General features: G+C 40.7%; 1 protein-coding gene across 1 annotated transcript; it reads right to left on the reverse strand.

The window, feature by feature from the left end:
* Positions 1-242: 242 nt before the first annotated feature.
* On the reverse strand, positions 243-25,413 carry slc15a2 (solute carrier family 15 member 2). Its single transcript, XM_032567368.1, has 22 exons — positions 25,010-25,413; positions 20,830-20,917; positions 19,067-19,208; positions 18,788-18,880; positions 18,440-18,539; positions 17,127-17,217; positions 16,962-17,039; positions 15,666-15,748; positions 15,390-15,473; positions 15,189-15,278; positions 13,608-13,652; positions 13,301-13,336; positions 11,235-11,323; positions 10,043-10,124; positions 9,732-9,857; positions 9,219-9,383; positions 8,913-8,959; positions 8,717-8,824; positions 8,518-8,617; positions 1,758-1,901; positions 1,311-1,415; positions 243-1,202 (listed from the first exon to the last, which is right to left on the reverse strand). Exons 1-22 carry the CDS (start codon positions 25,016-25,018, stop codon positions 969-971), a joined length of 2,139 nt encoding a protein of 712 aa, XP_032423259.1. The 5' UTR covers positions 25,019-25,413; the 3' UTR covers positions 243-968.
* Positions 25,414-25,502: the final 89 nt, after the last annotated feature.

Below are 25,502 nucleotides of genomic sequence, written 5' to 3' on the forward strand. Positions count from 1 at the left end.
CATTTTAGGTTCATCTTGAAATTTCCCCCAAAAGCTAAATATCCCTAAGTAGTGTGTATAAAACTGTGCTTAATGATTCAATGTCATGCAATTTTTGAATTACTTAAACTTTTCCTTGATGTTATCCATTCAGAAGTACCAATAGTTTTAAAATAGATTTCCTTTTTAATGTTTTTTTTAAGAGAAAATGACACGTTTACAAATATTAGTAAGAACAAGATCCGTTCACCATCAGATATTTATTTACAGAGGTTTATTGGGAGCAGCCTGATTAGTTTTTCCCTGAATGGGAAAACAAAAGACGGTCACGAAACCTGACGGATTAAGTCTGTAGCTTTGGTTTTGGCACAACACACGAGATTATGACACCACAGAAGAAGAACGATGTTGCTATAGTGGTCATATTAATGGCAGAATTACAGTCTCCCTGTAAATCAAGACAGCATGAACATAAAGGACCATGGCAGAGAAGAAGCTAGATGGACAGCAGATGTTTTCCTGGTCTGCCATCTCATAATACTTACAGTAAATGTGATCATATATTACAGTCCAGCCTGAAGAAACTGTAATTTAGCTTAAGAAAAGAAAAAAAGTGTCAATGTGAAGCTTCCTTTGCTGTCTAGTATTGTTTCAGAAACCGATTGTAAACCACGTTATTTCATCAATTTCACTGTGCGGCAAAGTAAGCAGCAAACATATACAGATTATAAAGTTAAACACTGTCAATCAGAGGGGAAAAAAAAAAAAAAATCACTGCATCTGGTAAACATTATTACACATACATGAGCCGTTCCAGTGGCTTCCTGTGTGATTACAAGCTCAAGATTGAGTAGGCTGTTGAAAGATTTCACAGATTATGTATATATATTAACAATGTCATTAGTATTGAACCTTTAGTGTCTAATAACCAAGAAATTCCTGAAAAAAAAATTAAACAAATTAAACAACTATTTCCTGTGTCGCAAAAATCACAGTTTGGTGCTCCTTCCTTTTTCGCTCAGGGGTATGCCGTCACGTTTCTCCTTCTTCTTCATGTTGTCGCAGTCGTCCTCCTCCTCCTCACACTCCTTCTTCTTCCCTGAGTCTCCGGCGTACATTTTGCTCAGCTGTTCAGGGTCGACGTAAGCGTAGAAGTAGGCCATGAAGGAGAAGATGATGCAGACACCCAGCAGGAGGCCGCCGAACAGCAGGAACTCTTTCCACTGAGGAAACGTCACACAAAAAGTGGTAAACAAGCTGAACTCTTTGAGGTTCATATCGCTAGAGAGAATTGAATTTCGTTTCCTTCGGCGTCTTCTGAAAGCGAATACCTGCTCCAGTCCCGCCCCCTCGGCCACAATCAGAACGATCACGTTTCCGAACGCGACCGTGAGCAGCCAGCCGGCCTGCAGCACCGACTTCATGTTGTTCGGAGCCTGGAGGACGAAACGGGTAAGCAAAGAAATATCCCAGCGATCTAAAGCTTAAAATGGACAAAACAAAAACGACTGGCACAGCAAAAATAATAATAATAAAAAAAACATCTCTTGCTATTCCTTCAAGAGCTGGAGTTCCAGATTATTTGGATTTTTTTTTACTATTCAATCACCTTCGAAGTACTTTTGACATTTAGTGACTGGATTCGTTATTTTCTATTTGCAGATTTAGCTGCAAGCTGGTGGTGAAAAACTACAGCTTTCTGCCATTTTCTCTATTTTTTTGATTATTCATTCTGCAACTCAATACACGCAGACTAATTTAACAGTTTTATGGCAAACCTGTGAGTAGGAGAACTCCAAGCCTGTGATGGAGAACATGACCTCTCCTGCTGTGATGAGGGCGTACTGCGGGATCTGCCAGGCAATGTGCACGTTGTTGGCTGTCACATCCTCCATCTTTTCAGCCACAATTTTACCATCTTTCTGATGAGATAAACACAGAGAGAGCGAGATCTGTGACGTTGTGCGAAATATTACAATTATGCCAAAGCGTGTGAAAATCACTCAGAATTCGCCTAGCAACAGAAACTGGAAACTTTTTTTTTCCCGTTTTTTTTTTTATCCCGATTGGTGGTGAGATGGATGGAAACGCAACCTTTTTCTGTGATCGCACCAATCTGAAGTGATAACACTCTTTAGTGTGGAAGTTGTTACCTGGCTACTTTGACAGCCACTTTTAGTTCCAGTCAGGTCTTTAAAATGAATCCAGGTGACGTAAAGCATACCATTTAAAAAAGAAACTGTGTTGTTTAGTGCGTGTTGGGACATTTCTGCAGTTCATTTGGGCTGTGAGAAAGTGAGAAAGAGCAAGACTTTCAGCAGATAACAAGAAGGCGGCATGCATGACAGTAAGGTGCTAAGTTTTATCCTAATAAGCTTTAAACTTCTGCTTAGTCAACATTCTTTAGCGAATACACATGGAGGTTTTTAGCAGCTATGCTAACCATGCTAGCCGCTAATGTAAGATGCTAAATGTCAACCCTCCATTCATTTTGTTTTTAGGTTTGTTTTACAACAACTGCTCTCTTACACGACACTGTTACATCACCTCTACTCATACAAAAGTACCTTATTTTCCGCACTATAAGGCGCACCTTCCATGAATGGCCTATTTTAAAACTTTTTTCATATATAAGGCGCACCGCATTATAAGGCGCATAGAACAGACACTACAGTAGAGGCTGGGGTTACGTTATGCATCCATTAGATGGAACTGCGCTAAAGGGAATGTCAACAAAACAGTCAGATAGGTCAGTCAAACTTTATTAATAGATTACAAACCAGCGTTCTGAAAACTCTGTTCATTCCCAAAATGAATAAACAGCTGTTTTATTATTTTCCCCGAGGTAAAGTCAGTGACGTGGTATTTTCGTGACACAGTTTATCGTTTAACAACAGCAAGGTATAACATATAGTGGAGGGGAACTTTTCCTCGATTCATTAAACACGTAAAAAACAGTCTGATATTGTTACGGTAAATCAAACGTTAGTGCAATCACAATATATATCCACTTCCGCACCATTGATTCGTTCATGTTAAATTCTCTCGCTGCTGCTCTATTCCCGTGTTCTACTGACTGATCGCCTTGAGCTTAAACTCTGCGTCGTAAGCGTGTCTCTTAATAGGAGCCATTTTGGGGTCTTTACACAAAACCCAGCGTGCACCGCGCGCTTCTTCTTCTATGGGGGGAAATGAAGTTGGCGGCTGCTTACCGTAGTTGCGAGACCTGTTGTGGCTCAATATTGGTCCATATATAAGGCGCACTGTCGGCGTTTGAGAATTTTGAAGGTTTTTAGGTGCGCCTTATAGTGCAGAAAATACGGTAATAGCCCTTTTTTTTTTGACAGAAACCCATTTTTGATTTTTGTGTAAATTTTTCATTATTTTCAATCTCAATCTGTCAGCTGAAATTGAGTCACACGTTGTTTGTGGTGCCAAACACAAATAGACGTAGTCTTGGCGGCTAAACACATCTCATCATTTCTCTCATGTAAAACATGAACTAATGATAGGAACAGACTGATATTACTCTGATGTTAATGAATACATATCAAGCTGCATTCACACTGCAGCCTGAAGTGACCCAATTCTGATTTCTTTTTTTTTTTTTTACGTAATTTGACCTGTATCTGATCTTTTCATGACAGTCTGAACACTGAGCACTTCTTCTTTTTATGGCGGTTGGGAGAACACTGAGACCGCTGACGCTACTGCGCCCTCTACTGCGCATGTGGGACACTTTTAGGTCGTTTGCCTGTTCAGACTGCAGAACACAATTTCAGGAGTCAGAGGCTGAAAACTTCTGTGACATCAGGAGTCACAGAGGCTGAAAACTTCTGTGACATCAGGAGTCACAGAGGCTGAAAACTTCTGACGTCAGGAGTCACAGAGGCTGAAAACTTCTGTGACGTCAGGAGTCACAGAGGCTGAAAACTTTTGTGACATCAGGAGTCACAGGCTGAAAACTTTTGTGACATCAGGAGTCACAGAGGCTGAAAACTTCCGACGTCAGGAGTCACAGAGGCTGAAAATTTCTGACGTCAGGAGTCACAGATGCTGAAAACTTCTGACGTCAGGAGTCACAGAGGCTGAAAACTTTTGTGACATCAGGAGTCACAGGCTGAAAACTTTTGTGACATCAGGAGTCACAGAGGCTGAAAACGTCCGACATCAGGAGTCACAGAGGCTGAAAACTTCTGACGTCAGGAGTCACAGAGGCTGAAAACTTCCGACGTCAGGAGTCACAGAGGCTGAAAACTTCCGACGTCAGGAGTCACAGGGGCTGAAAACTTCTGACGTCAGGAGTCACAGAGGCTGAAAACTTCTGTGACATCAGGAGTCACAGAGGCTGAAAACTTCTGTGACATCAGGAGTCACAGAGGCTGAAAACTTCCGACGTCAGGAGTCACAGAGGCTGAAAACTTCTGACGTCAGGAGTCACAGAGGCTGAAAACTTCTGTGACATCAGGAGTCACAGAGGCTGAAAACTTCTGACGTCAGGAGTCACAGAGGCTGAAAACTTCTTTGACGTCAGGAGTCACAGAGGCTGAAAACTTCTTTGACGTCAGGAGTCACAGAGGCTGAAAACGTCTGACATCAGGAGTCACAGAGGCTGAAAACTTCTGACGTCAGGAGTCACAGATGCTGAAAACTTCTGACGTCAGGAATCACAGAGGCTGAAAACTTCTGTGACTTCAGGAGTCACAGAGGCTGAAAACTTCTGACGTCAGGAGTCACAGAGGCTGAAAACTTCTTTGACGTCAGGAGTCACAGAGGCTGAAAACTTCTGTGACATCAGGAGTCACAGAGGCTGAAAACTTCCGACGTCAGGAGTCACAGAGGCTGAAAACTTCTGACGTCAGGAGTCACAGAGGCTGAAAACTTCTGTGACATCAGGAGTCACAGAAGCTGAAAACTTCTGACGTCAGGAGTCACAGAGGCTGAAAACTTCTTTGACGTCAGGAGTCACAGAGGCTGAAAACTTCTTTGACGTCAGGAGTCACAGAGGCTGAAAACGTCTGACGTCAGGAGTCACAGAGGCTGAAAACTTCTGACGTCAGGAGTCACAGAGGCTGAAAACTTCTGACGTCAGGAGTCACAGATGCTGAAAACTTCTGACGTCAGGAATCACAGAGGCTGAAAACTTCTGTGACTTCAGGAGTCACAGAGGCTGAAAACTTCTGACGTCAGGAGTCACAGAGGCTGAAAACTTCTTTGACGTCAGGAGTCACAGAGGCTGAAAACTTCTTTGACGTCAGGAGTCACAGAGGCTGAAAACTTCTGACGTCAGGAGTCACAGAGGCTGAAAACTTCTGACGTCAGGAGTCACAGAGGCTGAAAACTTCTGTGACTTCAGGAGTCACAGAGGCTGAAAACTTCTGACGTCAGGAGTCACAGAGGCTGAAAACTTCTGTGACATCAGGAGTCACAGAGGCTGAAAACTTCTGACGTCAGGAGTCACAGAGGCTGAAAATTTCTGACGTCAGGAGTCACAGAGGCTGAAAACTTCTTTGACGTCAGGAGTCACAAAGGCTGAAAACTTCTTTGACGTCAGGAGTCACAGAGGCTGAAAACTTCTGATGTCAGGAGTCACAGAGGCTGAAAACTTCTGTGACTTCAGGAGTCACAGAGGCTGAAAACTACTGACGTCAGGAGTCACAGAGGCTGAAAACTTCTGTGACATCAGGAGTCACAGAGGCTGAAAACTTCTGATGTCAGGAGTCACAGAGGCTGAAAACTTCTGTGACTTCAGGAGTCACAGAGGCTGAAAACTACTGACGTCAGGAGTCACAGAGGCTGAAAACTTCTGTGACATCAGGAGTCACAGAGGCTGAAAACTTCTGACGTCAGGAGTCACAGAGGCTGAAAACTTCTGACGTCAGGAGTCACAGAGGCTGAAAACATCTGTGACATCAGGAGTACCAGAGGCTGAAAACTTCTGACGTCAGGAGTCACAGAGGCTGCAATCTTCCGACGTCAGGAGTCACAGAGGCTGAAAACTTCCGACGTCAGGAGTCACAGAGGCTGAAAACTTCAGTGACTCCTGATGTCACAGAGGCTGAAAACTCCTGTGACTCCTGAAGTCACAGAGGCTGAAAACTTCTGACGTCAGGATTCACAGAGGCTGAAAACCTCCGACGTCAGGAGTCACAGAGGCTGAAAACTTCTGTGACTCCTGAAGTCACAGAGGCTGAAAACTTCTGTGACTCCTGACGTCACAGAGGCTGAAAACTCCTGTGACTCCTGAAGTCACAGAGGCTGAAAACGTCTGACGTCAGGAGTCACAGAGGCTGAAAACTTCCGACATCAGGAGTCACAGAGGCTGAAAACTTCTGTGACGTCAGGAGTCACAGAGGCTGAAAACTTCTGACGTCAGGAGTCACAGAGGCTGAAAACTTCTGTGACTCCTGACGTCACAGAGGCTGAAAACTTCTGACGTCAGGAGTCACAGAGGCTGAAAACTTCTGACGTCAGGAGTCACAGAGGCTGAAAACTTCTGTGACATCAGGAGTCACAGAGGCTGAAAACTTCTGACATCAGGAGTCACAGAGGCTGAAAACGTCTGACGTCAGGAGTGACAGAGGCTGAAAACTTCTGTGACTCCTGACGTCACAGAGGCTGAAAACCTCTGACGTCAGGAGTCACAGAGGCTGAAAACTTCCGACGTCAGGAGTCACAGAGGCTGAAAACTTCTGTGACGTCAGGAGTCACAGAGGCTGAAAACTTCTGTGACTCCTGAAGTCACAGAGGCTGAAAACTTCCGACGTCAGGAGTCACAGAGGCTGAAAACTTCTGACGTCAGGAGTCACAGAGGCTGAAAACTTCTGACGTCAGGAGTCACAGAGGCTGAAAACTTCTGTGACTCCTGAACTTAAACTTTCATGTTCAACTAAAGGTTATTTTAGTTATTATTCTAATTACTATCTTAAAAAATACATTTTTTATTTAAGACTTTTTTATGCAATCAGAAATACACTGAAATATACAAATAAGGAATTAGTTCAAACCCTTTTTAAATAAGAAAATATTAATTTTATTTCCTAAATAGCATGCTTGATCAGCCGTAGCAAAGGATGCATCTGCAGCTGAAAATGATCTCTAACATCAACATTTGAGAAGCTGTGTCCTTTGTGCTTGACTTAACGTTAATGCGGTGTAGAGTTGAAAATGTGTTTTGGTGTGAGATTATTTTTTTGACTGAATTTGAACCAGGAGAAGCTAAAACTGCCACTTGATGAGTTTTGGGCAGAACGTATTTACAGACAGTTTTTCTTACCTCAAATGCAAAATGTATATATTTTTGTACATTTTGCCTTGAGTACTGTTCTGAGGATGTTGTTCTTTTATCAAATAACTTTTCTGAGTCTGTATACTCCAGTTAATGATTAATCAGTTACTAAATTAGTTGACAATCACTTCAATAATTGATTAATCACAATTAAAACCATTAAGTATCTCAGCTCCTAATATTTGCGACTGTTTATCGTTAGCATTTAATTTATAAAAAGTTTTAGTTTTGTCTTCTGATTTATAGCACTAAATCAGAAACTCAATCTGATTGTTAGCTTTTATTTATATTAACAGTACCATATTTTCCACATTATAAGTCGCACCTTCAATGAATGGCCTATTTTAAAACTTTTTTCATATATAAGGCTCACCGCATTATAAGGCGCATAGAATAGACACTACAGTAGAGGCTGGGGTTACGTTATGCATCCATTAGATGGAGCTGCGCTAAAGGGAATGTCAACAAAATAGTCAGATAGGTCAGTCAAACTTTATTAATAGATTACAAACCAGCGTTCTGACAACTCCGTTCATTCCCAAAATGAATAAACAGCTGTTTTATTATTTTCCCCGAGGTAAAGTCAGTGTCGTGGTATTTTCGTGACAGTTTATCGTTTAACAACAGCAAGGTATAACATATAGTGGAGGGGAACTTTTCCTCGATTCAATAAACACGTAAAAAACAGTCTGATGCTGTTACAGTAAATCAAACGTTAGTGCAATCACAATATATATCCACTTCCCTCACCATTGATTCGTTCATGTTAAATTCTCTCGCTGCTGCTCTGTTCCCGTGTTCTACTGCGTGACTGATCGCCTTGAGCTTAAACTCTGCGTCGTAAGCGTGTCTCTTAATAGGAGCCATTTTGGGGTCTTTACACAAAACCCAGCAGGCACCGCGCGCTTCTTCTTCTACGGGGGAAAATGAAGTCGGCGGCTGCTTACCGTAGTTGTGAGACCTGTTGTGGCTCAATATTGGTCCATATATAAGGCGCACCGGATTATAAGGCGCACTGTCGGCTTTTGAGAAAATTGAAGGTTTTTAGGTGCGCCTTATAGTGCGGAAAATACGGTAACTACTGACCATTAACGGCAGGAATGGGAGGAAATAATATCCTGAATGCTGTTCTTACATCTGAGTATGTCGCTGCGTTTCAAGAGAAATCAGAATCGGCTAAAATCGGTCGGACGCAGCAGGTCAAAGCTCTACAAGAATCACAGAAATAAAATCAGTTTTAGTGTCTTTACCTCCCTGAGGATGAACGTGTAAGAAGCTCCAAAGTCCAGCAGGCCCAGGTTGAGATTCTCACTCTTCTTTGACTGGTGGCTGTAGCGGACTGCCGGGTAGCTTTAATTTAAAGAAGGAGGAGGGGAAAAAAACTGGATTGGAACAAAGCATTAAGCTTGATTTATTCAGGAAATCAATGACTCTGATCGTGCTACTCACGATCCCCGATTCACGGCGTGGTTTGCAGACATGCTGTAGTCCTGGGGCACGTAAAACTCCGTTTCTCCCACAGTTATGTTCATGGCTTCTGGCAATGTGTTGAAGAAGCTGTTAAGAATTAACAGGGTTAAACAGGGGGACTTAGATCAGATTACATGGAAACCAGTATAATCCACAGGAATAAAACATCTTTTACCGCACATTAGGGTTCCCATCTTCATTTTTGATGATGTAGTCTTCCACCTGAAATATAAACATGGATACTGAGGCAGTTTTCTATCAGTAACATACATTAGCATTTTATTCTTAGCTTATCTGTGGTATTCTTTCAGTTTTCAGTCATTTGGATATGAACTACATGAAGACTCCTGCCCCTGTCTACTGTTAAAATACACACCAGTTTACAAGCTTATTATTAACTTTACCTCGCATGAGAAACGTTTAGCTTATTGCAACCTTAACAATTAATGCTATAATCAAAACAAGTCATAAGTGTACTCACAAGTTTGCACTCGATGCCAAGAGCTTTCTGGTGCACGATGAGACTGTAAGCCTTTCGTTCTTCAAATTCATGGCGGCAAGAATACGACCTTCCTGTAAATGTGACATCAATACTCAGTTCCTTGTTGGGGGCCCCCAGGGGGAGAGGCTCGTATGTCGAGGGGTCCTGAGAGAGAGAGAGAGGAGTGTTAATGGTGAAAATATGGACATAAAACCACAATAAAATTAAAAAAATCCCATTAATGACCCAAAACGGAGCAACAGTAAAGAGTTTTCCAACAGCAAATTAAATCTTAGTATAAAATTGTTGAAATGTTTCATGTAAGTGTTTCCATGGCATCTCCGTCTAGCATTGAGGCTAGTTTATTAGTATAAAAAAATAAATAAAAACCAGGAAAAATTAGGCTGAAACAAATACAACTAAAACCAAAAACTAAGAATAAATATTATTGGTTTTACCAAAAAAAAACTAACTAAAACAATGAAATGGCTTTTCAGGCGCTTTTCGAGTCACCTGAAGTTCTCTGATGGGGTTTTGAAACGGGTTGCCGCCGGCGACCTGCACGCCGACGGTCTCGTTTGCCAGGTTGAAGACCTGCAGCAGGCTCTGCTCAGCGGGTGCAGGTTCCACCACAGTTTTCTAGCAGACACAATCACAGTAAACAGAACGATGTTTCATCAACATCCTACTGAAGATCATTGTTAAAAGGTAAAACACATTTACAATCAGTTCCTTATAGAGGAGGTATCAGTATTATCTCCTATAAACACAATACTTTAAGAGTAAAATCATGCGGTAACAGTGTGATTCGCGCTCAGACATACCACAACATTGATCTCCACCAGGGTGGCTGCGCCAAAGGCGAGAGCTGCGAAGATCATCCCTGTGGCCATTTTCCTCAGAGGCCTGAAGGCAGAGTGACACGCGTCATGTACTATGTAGGAATTGGAGGCGTCACAAAACAAGAATGAATGACTTTTAGTCGGCTTAGTTGGCATCTCTTTGATGGTCGTTGATCCTTATGTGGAAGACCAACGTTGCAACGTTTTTCTGCAGAAACGTTTTTCTAATATTCGCCAATATTTCCTTTTTGATCCGAGACGAGTCGGCGACCTTTTCGATTCAGACTTCTGCATAAAGAATCCAGTAGTACGGAGGTCGAAGCTTTCCCCCTTTTGTCCTTACTCAAACCTTTGACTTCGACGACGGTCTTTCTGCCGTCTTGAAGTCTGCGCCTAGTGAGACATTTCATTCAGGCAACCGCTGTGTTCCCCAACCACTGATCTTCCTCCTCAAGTCTTTACTGTGGGGACTGTCCATTTAACGTGAGCTGATCTTAAATCGCTCCTCCTCATTTATTTGTTTATTTCGTAACATTCTTGATCTTACCCTGTCACGACTTTTACACGCATCAAAATTCTAATGTAAACAAAAAACGTTGAAAGGACAGACTTATACCACAGATAACTTAGTTTGCCATTATTGTTATTATTATTTTTTGTATCCAATAAGATCATACTGTAAACAACTGAATCTCTATATCTTTATACTGTCATTACTTGTCCAGGTTAATCAGCTGCTCCTGGATTTGGTAGTTTTATGCCTCTTTCTTAAAAGTGGTTTATGATTTTAATTCATCTGTTTGACTATTTCTCTACTTTCTCAGTGAAAATGTGGCTCATACTTTGCAAAGTTGCCTTGACATTGATTTCATTGTGAAACCATCCCAGAAAAGAAAGGAAAAAACAAAACATTTTATGTCGGAAAATTAATTATCAGATGATGATGCGTTTGTGTGTGTGAACATCTAAATGAAGGAAACATGACATGTACTGGATGTAGCTTATGAGTTTTTATCACCATGAACAATATTAGAATAGTAAAATGTGTTGACGTTAGTTTAACAGCAATCATTTTAAGTAGTTGCAGAGGTTTATACAACATATACTATTAATCGTTACGTTTCCTTCAACGCCGCCGAGGCCGGAGCGTCCAGAACCACAGCGGTTTACTCACGTGATTTTGATTCTGCAGAGGCCGACGAGCGGATAGATGATGAGGTCAAAGATGGGTACGAAGACGAGAATCAGCAGCGCGTTCAGCATCTGGGCAGCGGACATGAGGACAACAAGCCTTTAAAATGGCCCAGTAAAACTTCAATAAAACTCATAAACGCTTCGTCGTTCAAATATAATGAGTTTAAAGAGAAGATGGCAGCGATAAGCGCTCATAAAAGTGTTGACATAACAGTGACAGCAGCATTTAACTCCGGCGGTCTTCCTGCGGTGGACGCAGAGTTCACAACTTAGAAGAAAAATGTTTGACTATTAATTTGAAAATGCAAATACTAACACTGTTTAAAATGTAAAACAAAAAAAATGAAAATGTGAGGATTTGGGGGGGGGGGGAAAAGAAGTAAAACAAGATAAATAAACTTTTATAGTCTCTTGTTCTACCACGTCAAAACATTCACAGTCTTTAGGGTTTAATATGACACCAACTTCTGCAGTACATTTACAGACAAGTCCACCTTTAAACACGGCGACTGAAAGCCACGTGACAACAAACTCACAGGTGGCAACCAAAAAAAATAATGTCTGCGTCTTATGAATGTAAACTCAAATGATCTCAGCTGAGATGAGGGACAGACACAGAGACGCATAAAACAAGCAGCTTTGATTTGAGCAAAGAGGGCGCTATTGTCATTCACCTTACTAACTAAACCACAGCAGCGTCAGTAAGAAATACAAGAAAACTAAACTAGAAGCATAAACTTGACAAATGTTACACAAAAATCACACAAATCAACCTATTTTACCTTTGTGAAATTTTACTTTCCCATTCACTTTGATGTTTTTTTAGGTCAATATGAGGTGGGAATCCCACTGGATTGGTCGAGCCGATCAAGTGAGAATGCATAAAATGCAGTGAGTGTTCCTAGAAATGAAACCTGGGTACCAGGAATCGACCCTCCTACCAGCTCACTTTTTTCTGCTAGCTTTGGCCCTACAGCTGCAAAAACACACACATCATGTTCACCCACTGCTGCTGTTGGCCGTCTCTCGTCTTGCTTCAGTGGCTCCTAACAAAATCAGCCTAACGCAAGAAAACAAACAAAAAAAAAAAAGCAGCTGGACACAAAATGGAACAGGACATTTTTTTCTTTTAAGATCAGTAAATCAGAATGACTGAAAAATCTAATAAAACACACAGTTAATAAATACAAGTCTGCTATAAGGTTTTTTCTCCTCTAAAATTTCACTCCCGCAGGCCTGAGGCATGTTTTCGTAATTATTTCCAGCTCTCTCTTGTTATATTTGACATTCTGAATGCTTTGATTTGTGTTTCTGTTATTTATGAATATAAAAATAAGGACTTTTGCGAAGCTTCTGTTCATTTTTGGCCCAGTGAAGGTGACATTTTAAACATGCATTTCATACCTTAAGGTGCAAATAGTTGATCGTATTTTATTTTATCTTTGGCAAACAAACAAACACACAAACAAACAAAAAAAAGAGTATTGTAAAAAATAAAAATAAAAAATAGAAAAGCACTTTAAAAAGGGATGTTGAGATAAATAGTGTAATCTAACAATTTGTTAACATTTTTGTAAGTAATTTGTACCAGAAAATAGGACATTTTAAACATTATTCCTTAAAAGGAAAGGTCAAAACCACCCAAACAAACTTCCTCTATATTTACACCTGCTTTTCAAAATATAAGAACTCCCTATAATCTATATAAACCACATCATTATCTGCAAGTCTTTTCTTGTACATTTTTCTTCCCAGTTTTCAAACAGTTATTGTTCAAAACAGGAAAAGGAGCATAAAGGAGTATAAAGGAAACGTAGTCTAATGTAGGACGATTTTCAACAAAGAATGAAATGAAGGTAAAATAGTGCAAAACTCAAGTAAAATGGGAAATTGTGTTTTATTTGTCCCCAAATGAAAAATAAACTCTGAACCCCATAATTTCCACTCATGAACACTGAATCACGTCACTTCATGAAAGTTTCATGAGAATGCATCACACAACACAAACGGACCCCACCGACGGCAGAATGAGCTGCACATACATACCTGCATCTGGTCGGGCTTAATTGTGAAGGATTCTCCCTGTTATGACACAGAAAGTTAAAGTTTAACTCAGCGAATCCAAAACTGGGCACTGCATGGGCTATCTACGCCATAAACATTAAAAAGTCACTGGAATAAAACGGCAAACGACGTCGGAACGCGGAGGAAGATCTGCTTTATGGGACAATTTGTGCAATCGGATTCAACATCGAAATCCGCCCACAGATATCAGAGCGCAAATGTCAGCGTTTAAATTTTTATTTTTATTTTTTTTGTGGCAATTTCAAATGACGTAAAAAGACAGACTTACAAAAGCCATGTTCATCCGTGTGGCTTGGAGAGTCCAGCGGGAACCCTGCAATAAAGACACCAGCTCAGAGTTACATCAGCAGAATGACACTCTGATCACACGTTGCTAAAAGGGATAATAACAATAGAACTGAATAAATACTTCATATGCCATCGAAGAAAACTGCAATTTTTCTTAATAACTTTTTCCAACAGTTTTTACACCAAGTGAAGGAGGAGCTCATCAAGATGAAAGTCGGGAATGGGGAATGTCGTGACGGTTTCATTGGTCCGTGTAGAAAATTAAATAAAACGAGCTTTTGACCGGATACAAATATACAAATTGATACTTTGTTTCGCGCTCAGAGTCAGTAAAAATAGAGCTTCTCTCACAGTCTAACCTAAAACAGAATAATAATTCTGACGATGAGCCAAGATGTACAAATGTTTGGATGTTTTATTTTTATTTTTATAACTTTAACATGTTCAGATATTAAGGAAACTTTGACTATAATGAAAGAACCAAACTACAGTCGATCCCATTCAGTATTCATGAATCATTTTTCTGTAGAGCATATCCGGCATATTTTAAAGAAAATGCATCTTTAGAAACTGAAATTCAATCCTAGCTGACACGTGATTGGCTAATGCTGGCAAAGGAGCCAATCAAGATGCACCATTCAGTTTTTTGCTAACACGTTATTTGACATGTGCATAAGACTGTCATGACTCCGTCATAAACATGACATAACCCTGTCATGAACATGAGTAAGTCTTCATGAATATTTATGACTGTTGTCATAAAGTGTCATTCGGTAAATCATGACACTTTTAATACAAAGTTAACTTTATTCAAAATGTCTTTGTTATGACAACTTGACAATAACCAAGAAATCATGACCTGACATAAATGTGTTATAAAAGTATTACTGATTAAGCTTTAAAAATTATGTATATATATAATATTAATGACACTTAATAACTGTTGCTACTTGTTTCACTTGACTTGACTCACTTTTTAAAATGCTTTCTCTATCCTATGAACTGCCTGTTCTGGTTAGTCACATTTGCACTATTCTTACATTGCTTTGGGGGGGACCACACACAATCATTCAAAGGGCCTCAAATGGCCCCTGTGCCACACTTTGGACAGCCATGTTTTGGGAAAATCTTCAATGGATTCAGACAATAAACCGGATTCCTAGTTGGACATTTTCGTTATACTCTGTCCAAGCAGCACGTACTGGCAAAAAAAATATAAATTAAGCTTCTATGCAGTAAGCTTTACACTTTACAGCTACTACTCAATGCTCATGATGTTTTGTACTGGATGTTTCCTCAACTGTGGATTGCAACATCCCTACTGGCTGCCTCACCAAGAGGTTGAAGAGGAAGCAATTTAATTGTTTAAAACATTTTTTTAAAAAGTGGAGACAGAACAAAAAGTGAAAGGAGAAAACTGTTGAACTTCAGTATTTCTTATGGCAATAGATGTTGTTGTTTTTCTTTTCTATGACATAATTTACAATCAGTCAACTGCACAAGCTGCTAAATGGTAAGGACTTTAATTTACTTGCAAAGCGGGATGAATGTGAACGTGTACCTGCTGGTCAAACAGAGCCCAGAACATTGGCAGGGGGATGTAGAGCACCAGAACCCGCAGAACCATCTTGATCTCCTGAATCAGTCGCTTCTGTTAAACAGAGAGGCAGAAACGCGGATGGATTCGTGCAGCCGTGAAGGTTGAAGCCAGTTTCCTCCAGCTTCAGGTCTCCAGCAGCTCTGGGTTTTCGCCGGTCGTTACCGAGTACTTGTCTTCGGCCCAGTCCAGCCAGTGCTTCCTCTTGACGTCATCTTTTTTGCTGTTCCAGCGGTTTTTGATGGCAAACTGACCAGAGGAAGATATAAGAATTTTAAAAAAGAAAAAAACAAAACAATCCTACTTCAATGTGCACTAAGCTAATCCCACACACACACACGCGCACACCCGCACACCCACCCCCACACACACACACACACACACACACTCATGTCTAATCCTAAACCTGACAGGAGACGAGTGGGAGATGAAATGACTCACGCCGATACATTTGCAGACTTCCCCGAGGACGTTTCCCTGAGGCGGCGTCTTCTTGTACATACCGCTGCCAAATATGAACACAGCTGTGGAGGACCAGATGGAGAACTAGCATCAGCTCAAACCGATTTATTTTCAAACCACCAGAGGAGACGGGAGTCTTTCCAAAAGTCTGACCTCTATTAAAATAAGTCGCATTTCACAAAGCATACTGCTCATTTTGACTATTCTTTTGGTTCTCTGTACCCTAGTCGTCCTACGTTTGTTTGATTTTTTATTCTATTTCATCTCTTGGGTTTTTTCCTACATTGCATTATCTAACTTTTTTTAAAACTGCCTTCACCTTTTCCAGGGGGTCTATGCTTTTCTTTTCTTTCTTTTTTTTTTAAGTACCATCTTGAAGATTTTTTTGTCGCACACAGTCGCTCTTCAGTAAATCAACCTCAGGATTTCATTTCTTGTGGATTGATACATTTTTGTAAAACGCATTTAAAAATGCCTTGAACGCAAATTTTTCTCTTCCCAAATGCCTGCCGTTTATTGAGATAAACCACCTATTCACAAAATACGGTTCCCTTTCCGACGGTCCTGCTTTAAAAGTAACACATAGTTGATCTTCAGCAAAGCAATCTTGAAAAGAATGATTCTGTTTTTTCCCTCGCTCAAAACAACCACCAACAAACACAAATTAAACCTTGAATGCTTAAAGCTCCTTTCGGGCTATAAACTCCACATCCATCTGTGTGTGTCATTCGTGTCACAGTTTGCTCCCACAGTGAGCAGGCGGCCAGGCATGAATCCCACATGGATCAGGGCTGACGGGGAAACGGCGGGCAGAGAAAGCTGGCCGTCACAACGGATGAGGACGGGCCTTGATCAGGGTGAAGCCCGGCTTGTGAAAACAGCCTCAGCATGCACACTGCGGCCTGTGATGACCCCCACATCGAGGTCCCCTTAGATTATAAACGTTTACATTAGTTTGTTTTTTTTCTACTGCAGTTTGCTTTTTTTTTTTTACTTGCTAAAACCTGTAGCAATTAAGACAAAAACGTTTTTTTACCAAATATGATTTAGGCTCCACACACACACACAAAAAAGACTCAGTAAAAACAAACACAAAATATCTAACATTTCTATCCATCTGTAACGACTTTGTGTAAAAACAAATATTACTCTGGTCTCTTATCGTCTTTGAATGCCAGACACCAGATTCCATCACGCCTTTCTCAGGCTGTTCTGTAAATGTTTGAATTCCCTCCCTGCTTTTTTTAAAATACCTGGGGCTGATAAAATCCTTACCCAGAGCCACGACCATCAAAGCCGCAGGAACGCCAAAGGCCAGGGCGTAGCAGTCGTCACCGAAACACTTCACGTCACCTGCAAGGAGGAGACGGCGTTTAGCGACGCCAGGAAGCTCCCAAGGAGGCGCGACACGCGCCGAGCGTCACGACGGCGAACGCTCACCTCTGAGGATGGGCGTTATCAGCGTCGACAAGACGCTCCCGGCGTTGATCGACATGTAGAAGATTGAGAAGAATTTCTGTCTTTCCTTTATCTGGAGATAAAGAGAATTTTTAAAAAAAGAGTTATAAAGCGTTGAAATGTGACTGTGCACTTGTTTTTAGTATTTTCTAAACGATAATGACAGTTTTAAAATCAAACGAGCATTGTAAGAAAAAAATTCAAAAAATTTACTCTGGAGCAGAGCTGTAGATTTTCTGACGCTGCTAAAGGTTGACATTTTTGCACATTTATCCTGATTAAACTTCCTTTAACAGGATAAAAACTACCTACCTGGGCACCAATGTACCGCAGAAAAGCACCTGATACCTTTTCCCCCTAAAAGTGACCAATTGGCTGTATAAAGATTTCTAATGTACTATAACGATCAAGCATGGACTGAAATAGATGCTTGTGGTTCAGCAATTTCAGATATTGATATCGGAAATTGGTCCAATATCAGCTAAATAATGAATATCGGATCGTATCAGCCTGCATCTAAAATTTCCTACGTAAGCATTACAATTAAATCAGTCTACAAGTATTTACTTTGCGCCACCATTTCTATCCAGCAGCGCTTGTTTCCCGCACGCAGACCCACCGGTTAATAATGAATGACTGTGTCAGTTGTTCTCATACCTATTGTTGTTGACTATTGTTTTCTGTTTGAGGAAACAACCGAAATAGGTAAGAAAAGTATGTATGAGTCACGGTGCCATCATATTGGGTCAATATTGGCATCGACTGATACTCAAAGCTGCAATATGGTTATCGTATCGCAATAATACGATACGATATATATATATATATACAAAAACGTTGTATTGTGACACTGGCCCAAAGTGGTAAGTGTGTGATAGAGATGTTTACACACATTGGATTTCTTTGAATGCATCAACGCATCATGATAAAGGACTGATTTACCTCATTTCCTCAACCTATCGACTCTTTTTATGGTTTAATCCCCACGCGGCGTCCTACTTAGATAATGGAGGAATTATATCTGAAGAGATTGTATTATCTCTTCAATCTAAGGAAAAGATTGCAAGCAGTAGAAGGTCTTACTTCAAAAGTGCTACATTCCCAATATCTCAAGTGACACCAATGCCAAAAAAATAAAACTAAACTTGGAAATAAACTTTCAGCTGAATTAATGTTCAGCTGATACAGATAAAGTAACCGTTTATCATACATTTGTCAGGTGTCAGGCCGTCCCCACGGCCATGCTGCCCTTGGCGAAGAGCCACGCCATGAACCCACGCCGATTGGACGCTTACGTGTTCCTCCTCGAACTGGTCCCCTCCAAACGCTGCTACACACGGTTTGATTCCTCCGGTGCCCAACGCGATGAGGATCAGGCCAAACATGGACAGACCGCTGGAGCACAAAAGACAAAAATCAGACTCACTACAGGGTCGAGAGAACGACCCGTCATCAGCATACTGCACAAAATTAAGACAGAGTTTAATGGCTCTTTAACTCTAAAACAACCCTGGAAAGCCTTTCTTGTTATTTTTTTAATGTGTGGTTCTTTCTCCATTTTAGTTAATGACTGTTTCTTTTACTCATTCTGACAATGAAATCAGGTCCGTGTGAGTGTGAAAGGTCCAGAATCTGTGACTTACATGTGCACATCAGTGTTTCCCACAGTGGGAATGGCTCCCACAGACTTGACCACATGGCCGATCACGTAAACGATGGACAGGTAGATGATGGTCCTGTTGGGAGTAAACAGTCATTGTGAGCCTGCGGCGTTGAGCTCCTCTAATCTTCTTGTTTGGTCGTGTGTGGTCAGAGCGGCTCACGCCGTCCCTCGCCACACGCCGATTGCTAGACGTTGTGTCGCGCGGAGTTGACCGGCGATGACCCCCGGGGGTCAGAGGCGAGGCGACAGGCGAACTCACCTGAATTTTCCAAGCCAGGAGTCGGCGATGACAGCTCCCAGGATGGGAGTGAAGTAGCAGAGGCCGCTGAAGGCGTGGTAGACGGCGGTGGAGAGGTTCTTGTCCCACTTCAGGTAGCTGAGGAAGTACAGCGTCAACACCGCTGCGATCAGAGCACACAGGCATTAGCTGAGACCCTCCAACAAGTAAAAAAAATAAAAATAAAAGCCAGGTAGCGAGACGAATTGTTTCAAAACTTTTTCCCCACATGTACGGTGACATTAACCTTGTACAATTCAACTGAAAAACTAATGTGTTGGACAACAAGGGGAAAAAAAACCTTTTGTATTCAGTTCAGCTTCCAGTCTCCTTTGCTAGTCTGTCAAAAACGCAAAATCATACCAAGTAGTTTTGGTCTATATGGTTTTTGGTGCAAATATCTGGCAGATTATTTCACTTATAACATGGGAAAAATATCTTGTTACAAGAGAAAATAATCGGCCAACAGGTACGTTTTCTGCAATTTTAAGGAATTATTTACTCAAAACTTGCTGAAAGGTTACTTGCAAGTTAGTACACTTGAAATAAGATAAAACTACGACATTTTCCCCATTTCGGTAAAAAAAAATAAGATAATTAAAAATAAAATTGTGAAAAAGTGCAATGTTCCTTATAACTCATTTCAGAAAGTGAAACCGATAGATTCCTTACACAGAGGGGAAACATTTATTTTGATGACTGTAACTTACTGATAATGGACACCCAAAAATTCAGCACTTCAAAGTCAGAATCTTGCATAGAATCAATAAATAAATATTTGAAACTAAAATATCAAGCTTTTAAAAAGTATTTTCCATTTCTGCACACCCCATGTGTGTTCTTTCCCGTTAAAGGGAAGATTTCCTCTCTACTTTTACAAGGTTGCTGCAAACTTAAAGACTCCATAACCGAGTTAAATTTGATGGGTTTCCTTAGTTAAAAATATAAAAAATTAAACTTTTACCAATTGGCATAATTAACTGACCTGAAATGTATATAATTAAATTTATCTGCGTGATTATTTGGTGTTTACAAAGCTCCTCGATATAAAGTGAGTCGGTTGTGCAGAAGTGCCATGAATCTGTTGATCTGAGCTGGATACACAATCTGAATGAAAATCATTACAGAGGTCTAAAAGTCAAACATGATTTATCTTCATTTTTCATACTTAACTCAGTAACTGTAGTGTTGAAAGTAGGTAAAATATACACAGTTTAATTAACTTTAAAAAAAATAATAAAAATAACGACATGGAAGGAAGAAAAACCTCCAGCATTCATCGCCATGAGAAATCTGGAACTGTAGAGAAAAACATTTCACAGTAATTTGTGGTTCTATAATTGCCCCATTTGACAGTGAGAAAAAAAAAAGATGTGTTTTGATACAAACTGAGAAAAAAAGAAAAAAACAAACATGTGCCAGTGATAAACTCAGAGGCCAACTTCAGGCTTGGATTTTTATAGAAATCAGAAATAAAACTCAGGAAAAGAAAAAGAAAAAACTAAAAGCTTCTCTTCTCTCGCTGATTTCTCCGACGGCTTTCTAAAAGGCGATTTTAAGCGACGCTCAAAACATATCTTATCGAGACCTTTACGTGAGAAATGTAAACGCCGTCAAGCAGGAAACTGGCCTGGTGAGCGGCGTGCTTGTGTAAGTTTGTACTGTGACAAACATGCGAGTGCGAAGGCGGTCGTGTGAGAGAAGGAGAAGAGCAACCAGGAGAATCTGCAGAAAGCATCCCTTACCTTTCATGCCATAGTAGGAGAAACGTTCACAGAACTCATTCACCACTATGAAGCAGATGCTGGTTGGGTAGTTGGTTCCACATAGTTTCTAAAAAGAGCAACAACAACAACAGCATCCATTCAGAATACATTAGTCCACACTTTCTGTCACAAGTGATTTACCAAAGAAAAACAAACAACTAAAATAAAAATAAAAAAACCTTGTCCCTTTTAATTGCCTCTACTTGCCCAAAATGCTTTTGGCAAAAAATGAGTTTGCCCATTGTTTCAGCAAGGTGAGGGTGTGATTTCGTTAGCAAGGCACTGAGGGAAAAAAATCGGTTTGGTACGCCAATAGACGAGACAAAGAAACCTAATAAATTACAGTAAATCCACTCTAATGTTATCTTCCAGCCTTTCGCTGGACAAACGCAGATCCAAGGAATGTTGTCGATGCCGCTCCGTTTGTCGTGACATTCCAGGTTAATTATTATGCACAAATGGCGGTTTTATGAAAGTTTAACAGCTGTGAGACCTCTGATGGGATCACACGCTGTGGAAAACAAAGGAAAATATGTGATCGGCAACACCATTTTGTACCATAAAATATCACACCGAACTGCATGTACAGTACATTCCCTCTGTTTAACTCACTTTACCACTGGTTACAGTGACAACATTCTGAGGAAATGCATTGAAAAAACACTTTCAAATGGAGCCTTTCCACATAGAAAATAAGCATATGCATACACAATGCTGAATTGCCTTTGTAGGTTTTGTACGGAACAACTCTAGGGGAAAAAAAGTGGCTTGGTATACAAATGGACCTACTTCGATTCTGTGTCTCCCCACTCTTCCTCCAGACTCTGGGATCTTGATTTCCAAATCAAAAACGCAAAATTTATTATCTGTTGAAGACCTTTGAACCGTTGATCGCCTTAGCCCAGTAAGACTCTCCTGGTGTTTGTGGTTCAGCGACACGAGGAAGTCGACGGTTGCAGCTTGTGTCCTGGATGAATCTGTGTGTGCTGGCTCATGAAACTAACGCTGCCGTTTTCTGGTTGATTTGTGTTGGATTTGGTCAAACCAAGTTGGGTCGCCAGGCCCGCCCATTACCCATTCAGTACGAGGAGAATCAATGAGACCCGAACGCACGGTTTGGCTGCCACGTCTTATAGTTGACAATGTCATTTAATCCCTAGTTTAGTTTGTATGCTTAGTCTGTTTGTAAAGTAATTTGCAATTAAGTAGATGAATATACAGCCTGTGTTTATGAGGCGTAATAGTAAAGCGGACAGTGTAAACAGAAACATTAATACTGATTAGTAAATTAGGTCATTTATTAGGCTAGTTTCTAAATTCTAACGTGTCAGATAAAGAGATTTGTAACATTTGTCTAACTATTCTTCCTCTTAATTAAAAATTGTAGATAATATCAAGGAGTAGAATCGTCAGTTTTCTTTGGTTCAGCAGTTTTTCTTATTTCCAAATTATGAACACTGACTCAGGTCAGTTGGGAAGCACTTTTAAATGTCGTTCTGGGTTCTTGTGTGACCTCCTGGATACGTTTGTAGGAACGTTTTGGTACATTTTGGTCCAAAATTGAACTCAGCAGTACGGAAGAAATTTTGTTTAATGCGTGATTTAAGAAACGGGTAACTATACACGACAGTGCTGGTTTCGATTTTAAATTAAATCATTAGAAAATAGCAAACATGGTTATGTTTGTCTTATACAAAACATTTTTTAAAGGGGCAGCATTGTGTGTTTTTCAGGCACACGTAGCTCCTGTTGTGATGCGTTTTAAGAGCTGACCCGAATGCAGCAGGCGTAAAAAAATAAAAGAAGAAAGAAGCGTAATGTTCTGTAGATGATTATTTTGTAACAAAAAAGTAGCCAACAAAAATTTTTTATCTGAAAGTAGCACTAAATAATCCAGAAACAAAACCAACCAGGAAAAACCAAGGAGATATCAGGAAACCAGGGAAGTTTAACCCACATTTAAGTCACTCGGTTCTGTGCTCATCATATTTATATATGCAACATGATAAAACTCAGAGACCACAAACTAATTCTGTAAATGATGCAGAATTGCCTCCAGCTGTGATAGGACACCAAATATACTATTTCAGTCTGGTGAGAAAACAAACATCAAGTATAAAGAAATCTTTACTACACTCACAACGGGGACATCGACGCAGGTTTTCATCTGAAGTGTCAAACATCGAACCGGCTTTTCTGTTTGTTTTACGAAAACAAAACAAAAAACTTCTACAGTTTCCAACCACGACTACTGTACCGTAATGCCGCAGCAACACCTCTGTACTCAGAGGCATCACCTGGCTTAAGCACAATGTGGATGAATGATGAGGTCAGTATTTGTTAAAAAAAATAAAATAAAAGTTAACAGTATCACATGCATCAAGTGTTGCTTGCTCGTCAGGGTACAATGCAGTGAAGGTGATCAAAAGACAGCAGTTTGAGCCGAGCTCATTCTGACAGGTTCTTGTTTCTCCTTATGTATGGCCATTTTTTGTTAGACCACTAATAGGTGTCAAAACTTGCTTAAGACATTTCGATTCTGCAACTCTTTCATTAATACACACCCAGTTCTAGTTGCCCAATGTGCTTAAGAACAATTTTGAAATGGTTTATTGGTTTATTATCTTCAAACCTATAAATGCTCACTGTAAAGCAATAGGAAACTTGTCCACACAAGTTTGGGGACCAGTCAAACTTGTTTACCCACTCCCTTACCCTTCTACCAACTCGGCACAGACAATTTAAACTGAACTTAGTTTAATCTAAAAAAAACAACCTGCCATGTGATCCTGAAGCCTCACAAAGTAATTCTCTTATCTCATAAAAAAAGCAGACAGAACAGACTGTGAGGCAGTGATAAAAGAAATTATATTGCTATTTTCACCCTGTGTGTTTGTACTATAAAGTACCCATTTTTCATTTACCTAAACCAATTTTGATTTTTTTTTTTTAAATCGCTGAATTTTCGCATTTTTCCATTTAAATGCTCGGTGAGGAGGCAGCGAGCTGAGCCTCACCTGGGATTGATCAACCTCTCGCTAACTGCACTGGCTGCTGTCTGTACGGCGCCAATAAAATGGCTAAAAAACATTTAATATATGAACTGATTTTCCATCATTTAGCTTATAATGTATAATGTACAGTGTTTTTTTGTCACCAGCTGTGTGTGTAACGTGTTTCGTGAGCTGAGTAGCGATCAGAAACGACAGAACAGATTCGAGGTGAGGCAGGCAGTTCTCCTGCCTCATGCCAGGGGGCGCTCAAGATCCCAGACATCGTGACTCCACAACTGCAGAGTAAGAGGCAGTAACAGCGAGCTAGAAATACAGTAAAGCGCAGCGATATATTTATAGTTTTCTCCTCGTACCACAGCAATCACTTATTAATAATCGCAAAATAAAGATTAAGCCTAAAACCATACCACTGCAACAGACTGAATGTTCTGCTCTCTGTGTGGGAAATATTTGAGTGGGTTTTTTTTTTTGTGGCGTTACCAGTTGCTATGGCAACGAGCCTGCGCGTATCTGCGCTGATACAGAAAGCGAGAAAGACGCGGTTTTGAGTTTTACTTTAACGATTTTTCTCCTTTGCTGTGGAGCCCAGCACGAAATTAATAATATCTTAATGTCCAAGTTTGATTGAATTAACGGAATTATTCTAAATTATTCTACGGCGGCAGCGCGGCTATGGATGACATGTAGAAGAATAGTGTTTTTGCCCGCATGCGCGAAATAACATGCAGGGGAGTCAATATTTGTAAACCTGATTATGATTCAGTCAGTGCCTCACCAGCTATGAACCGCACCGCCACTGCTGTGAGGACAAAGAGATGAGCCGCTGCGATGCGCTTCCCTCCCGGTCGGAGGCCACGCGTGGCAATCGGCTTTCACCAAAACAACTTTTTGACTGTTCTTCTGCAGAGGAGGCGGTCGCGTCATTTCACCCCGGATTAAACCCAACACAGTCGGATCCTGACTCTGAAAGCCAAATATTCCGAAACCGGCTCGAATCCAAGCCCGAAGTAGACCCATTACTTTTCAACAAACTAGTTTAAAAAATAATAATAATAAAAAAAAAACATAAAAATGCGCACACAACGAAAGTAAAGAAAACATTCAAATTGATGCGCACACTACACACGTGCATCGGTCGTATTTACCTTGCCCATGTTGCTTTTGTTGGTGCTTTTTTTCACACCGTTGTGCGACGTTTGTTGTTTCTGCGGATCTCTGTTTACTGAAGCATCTGGCAGCTCCGACTTCACCTCCAAGTCCGTCCCCTCTCTCCCTCTCTCTGCTCCGCTCTCTGACGGGGCTCGGACATAAATAAAAAGAGGAGGACAAAACGAGATCACGCAGCTCGTAAAAAAACGCCGACGACTTTAAAGTTAATCTTCCACCACTGGGGAGGAAAACTTGGGACTTATTGCCACTTTTATGAGACAAACTGCGCCTTCCAATCTGATCCGATCCGATCCGATCAGATCCAAAAAGCTCGTGTTCTGTCCCGACGATCATTAAAAGACAGAAAGTTGGCGTTTGAAACTCACTTTCTGTGGATCAGGAGGTCCGTTAGTGAAAGTGGAGAGGGAGGTTAGAGGGGGGGGGGAGGAGAGGAACAGCAGCAGCCGCTCTGGGTGCACAATAGCGCCG

This window comes from Xiphophorus hellerii, chromosome 7 (genome assembly GCF_003331165.1).
Source record: "Xiphophorus hellerii strain 12219 chromosome 7, Xiphophorus_hellerii-4.1, whole genome shotgun sequence".
In the NCBI taxonomy this organism is placed as follows: domain Eukaryota; kingdom Metazoa; phylum Chordata; class Actinopteri; order Cyprinodontiformes; family Poeciliidae; genus Xiphophorus; species Xiphophorus hellerii.

Coding starts and splice junctions, on each gene's coding strand:
- slc15a2 (XM_032567368.1), bottom strand. Junction 9,858..10,042: donor TGGTGGAGATCAATGTTGTG/GTATGTCTGAGC, acceptor TGTGTCTGCTAG/AAAACTGTGGTGGAACCTGC. Junction 1,203..1,310: donor AGGGGGCGGGACTGGAGCAG/GTATTCGCTTTC, acceptor ACGTTTCCTCAG/TGGAAAGAGTTCCTGCTGTT.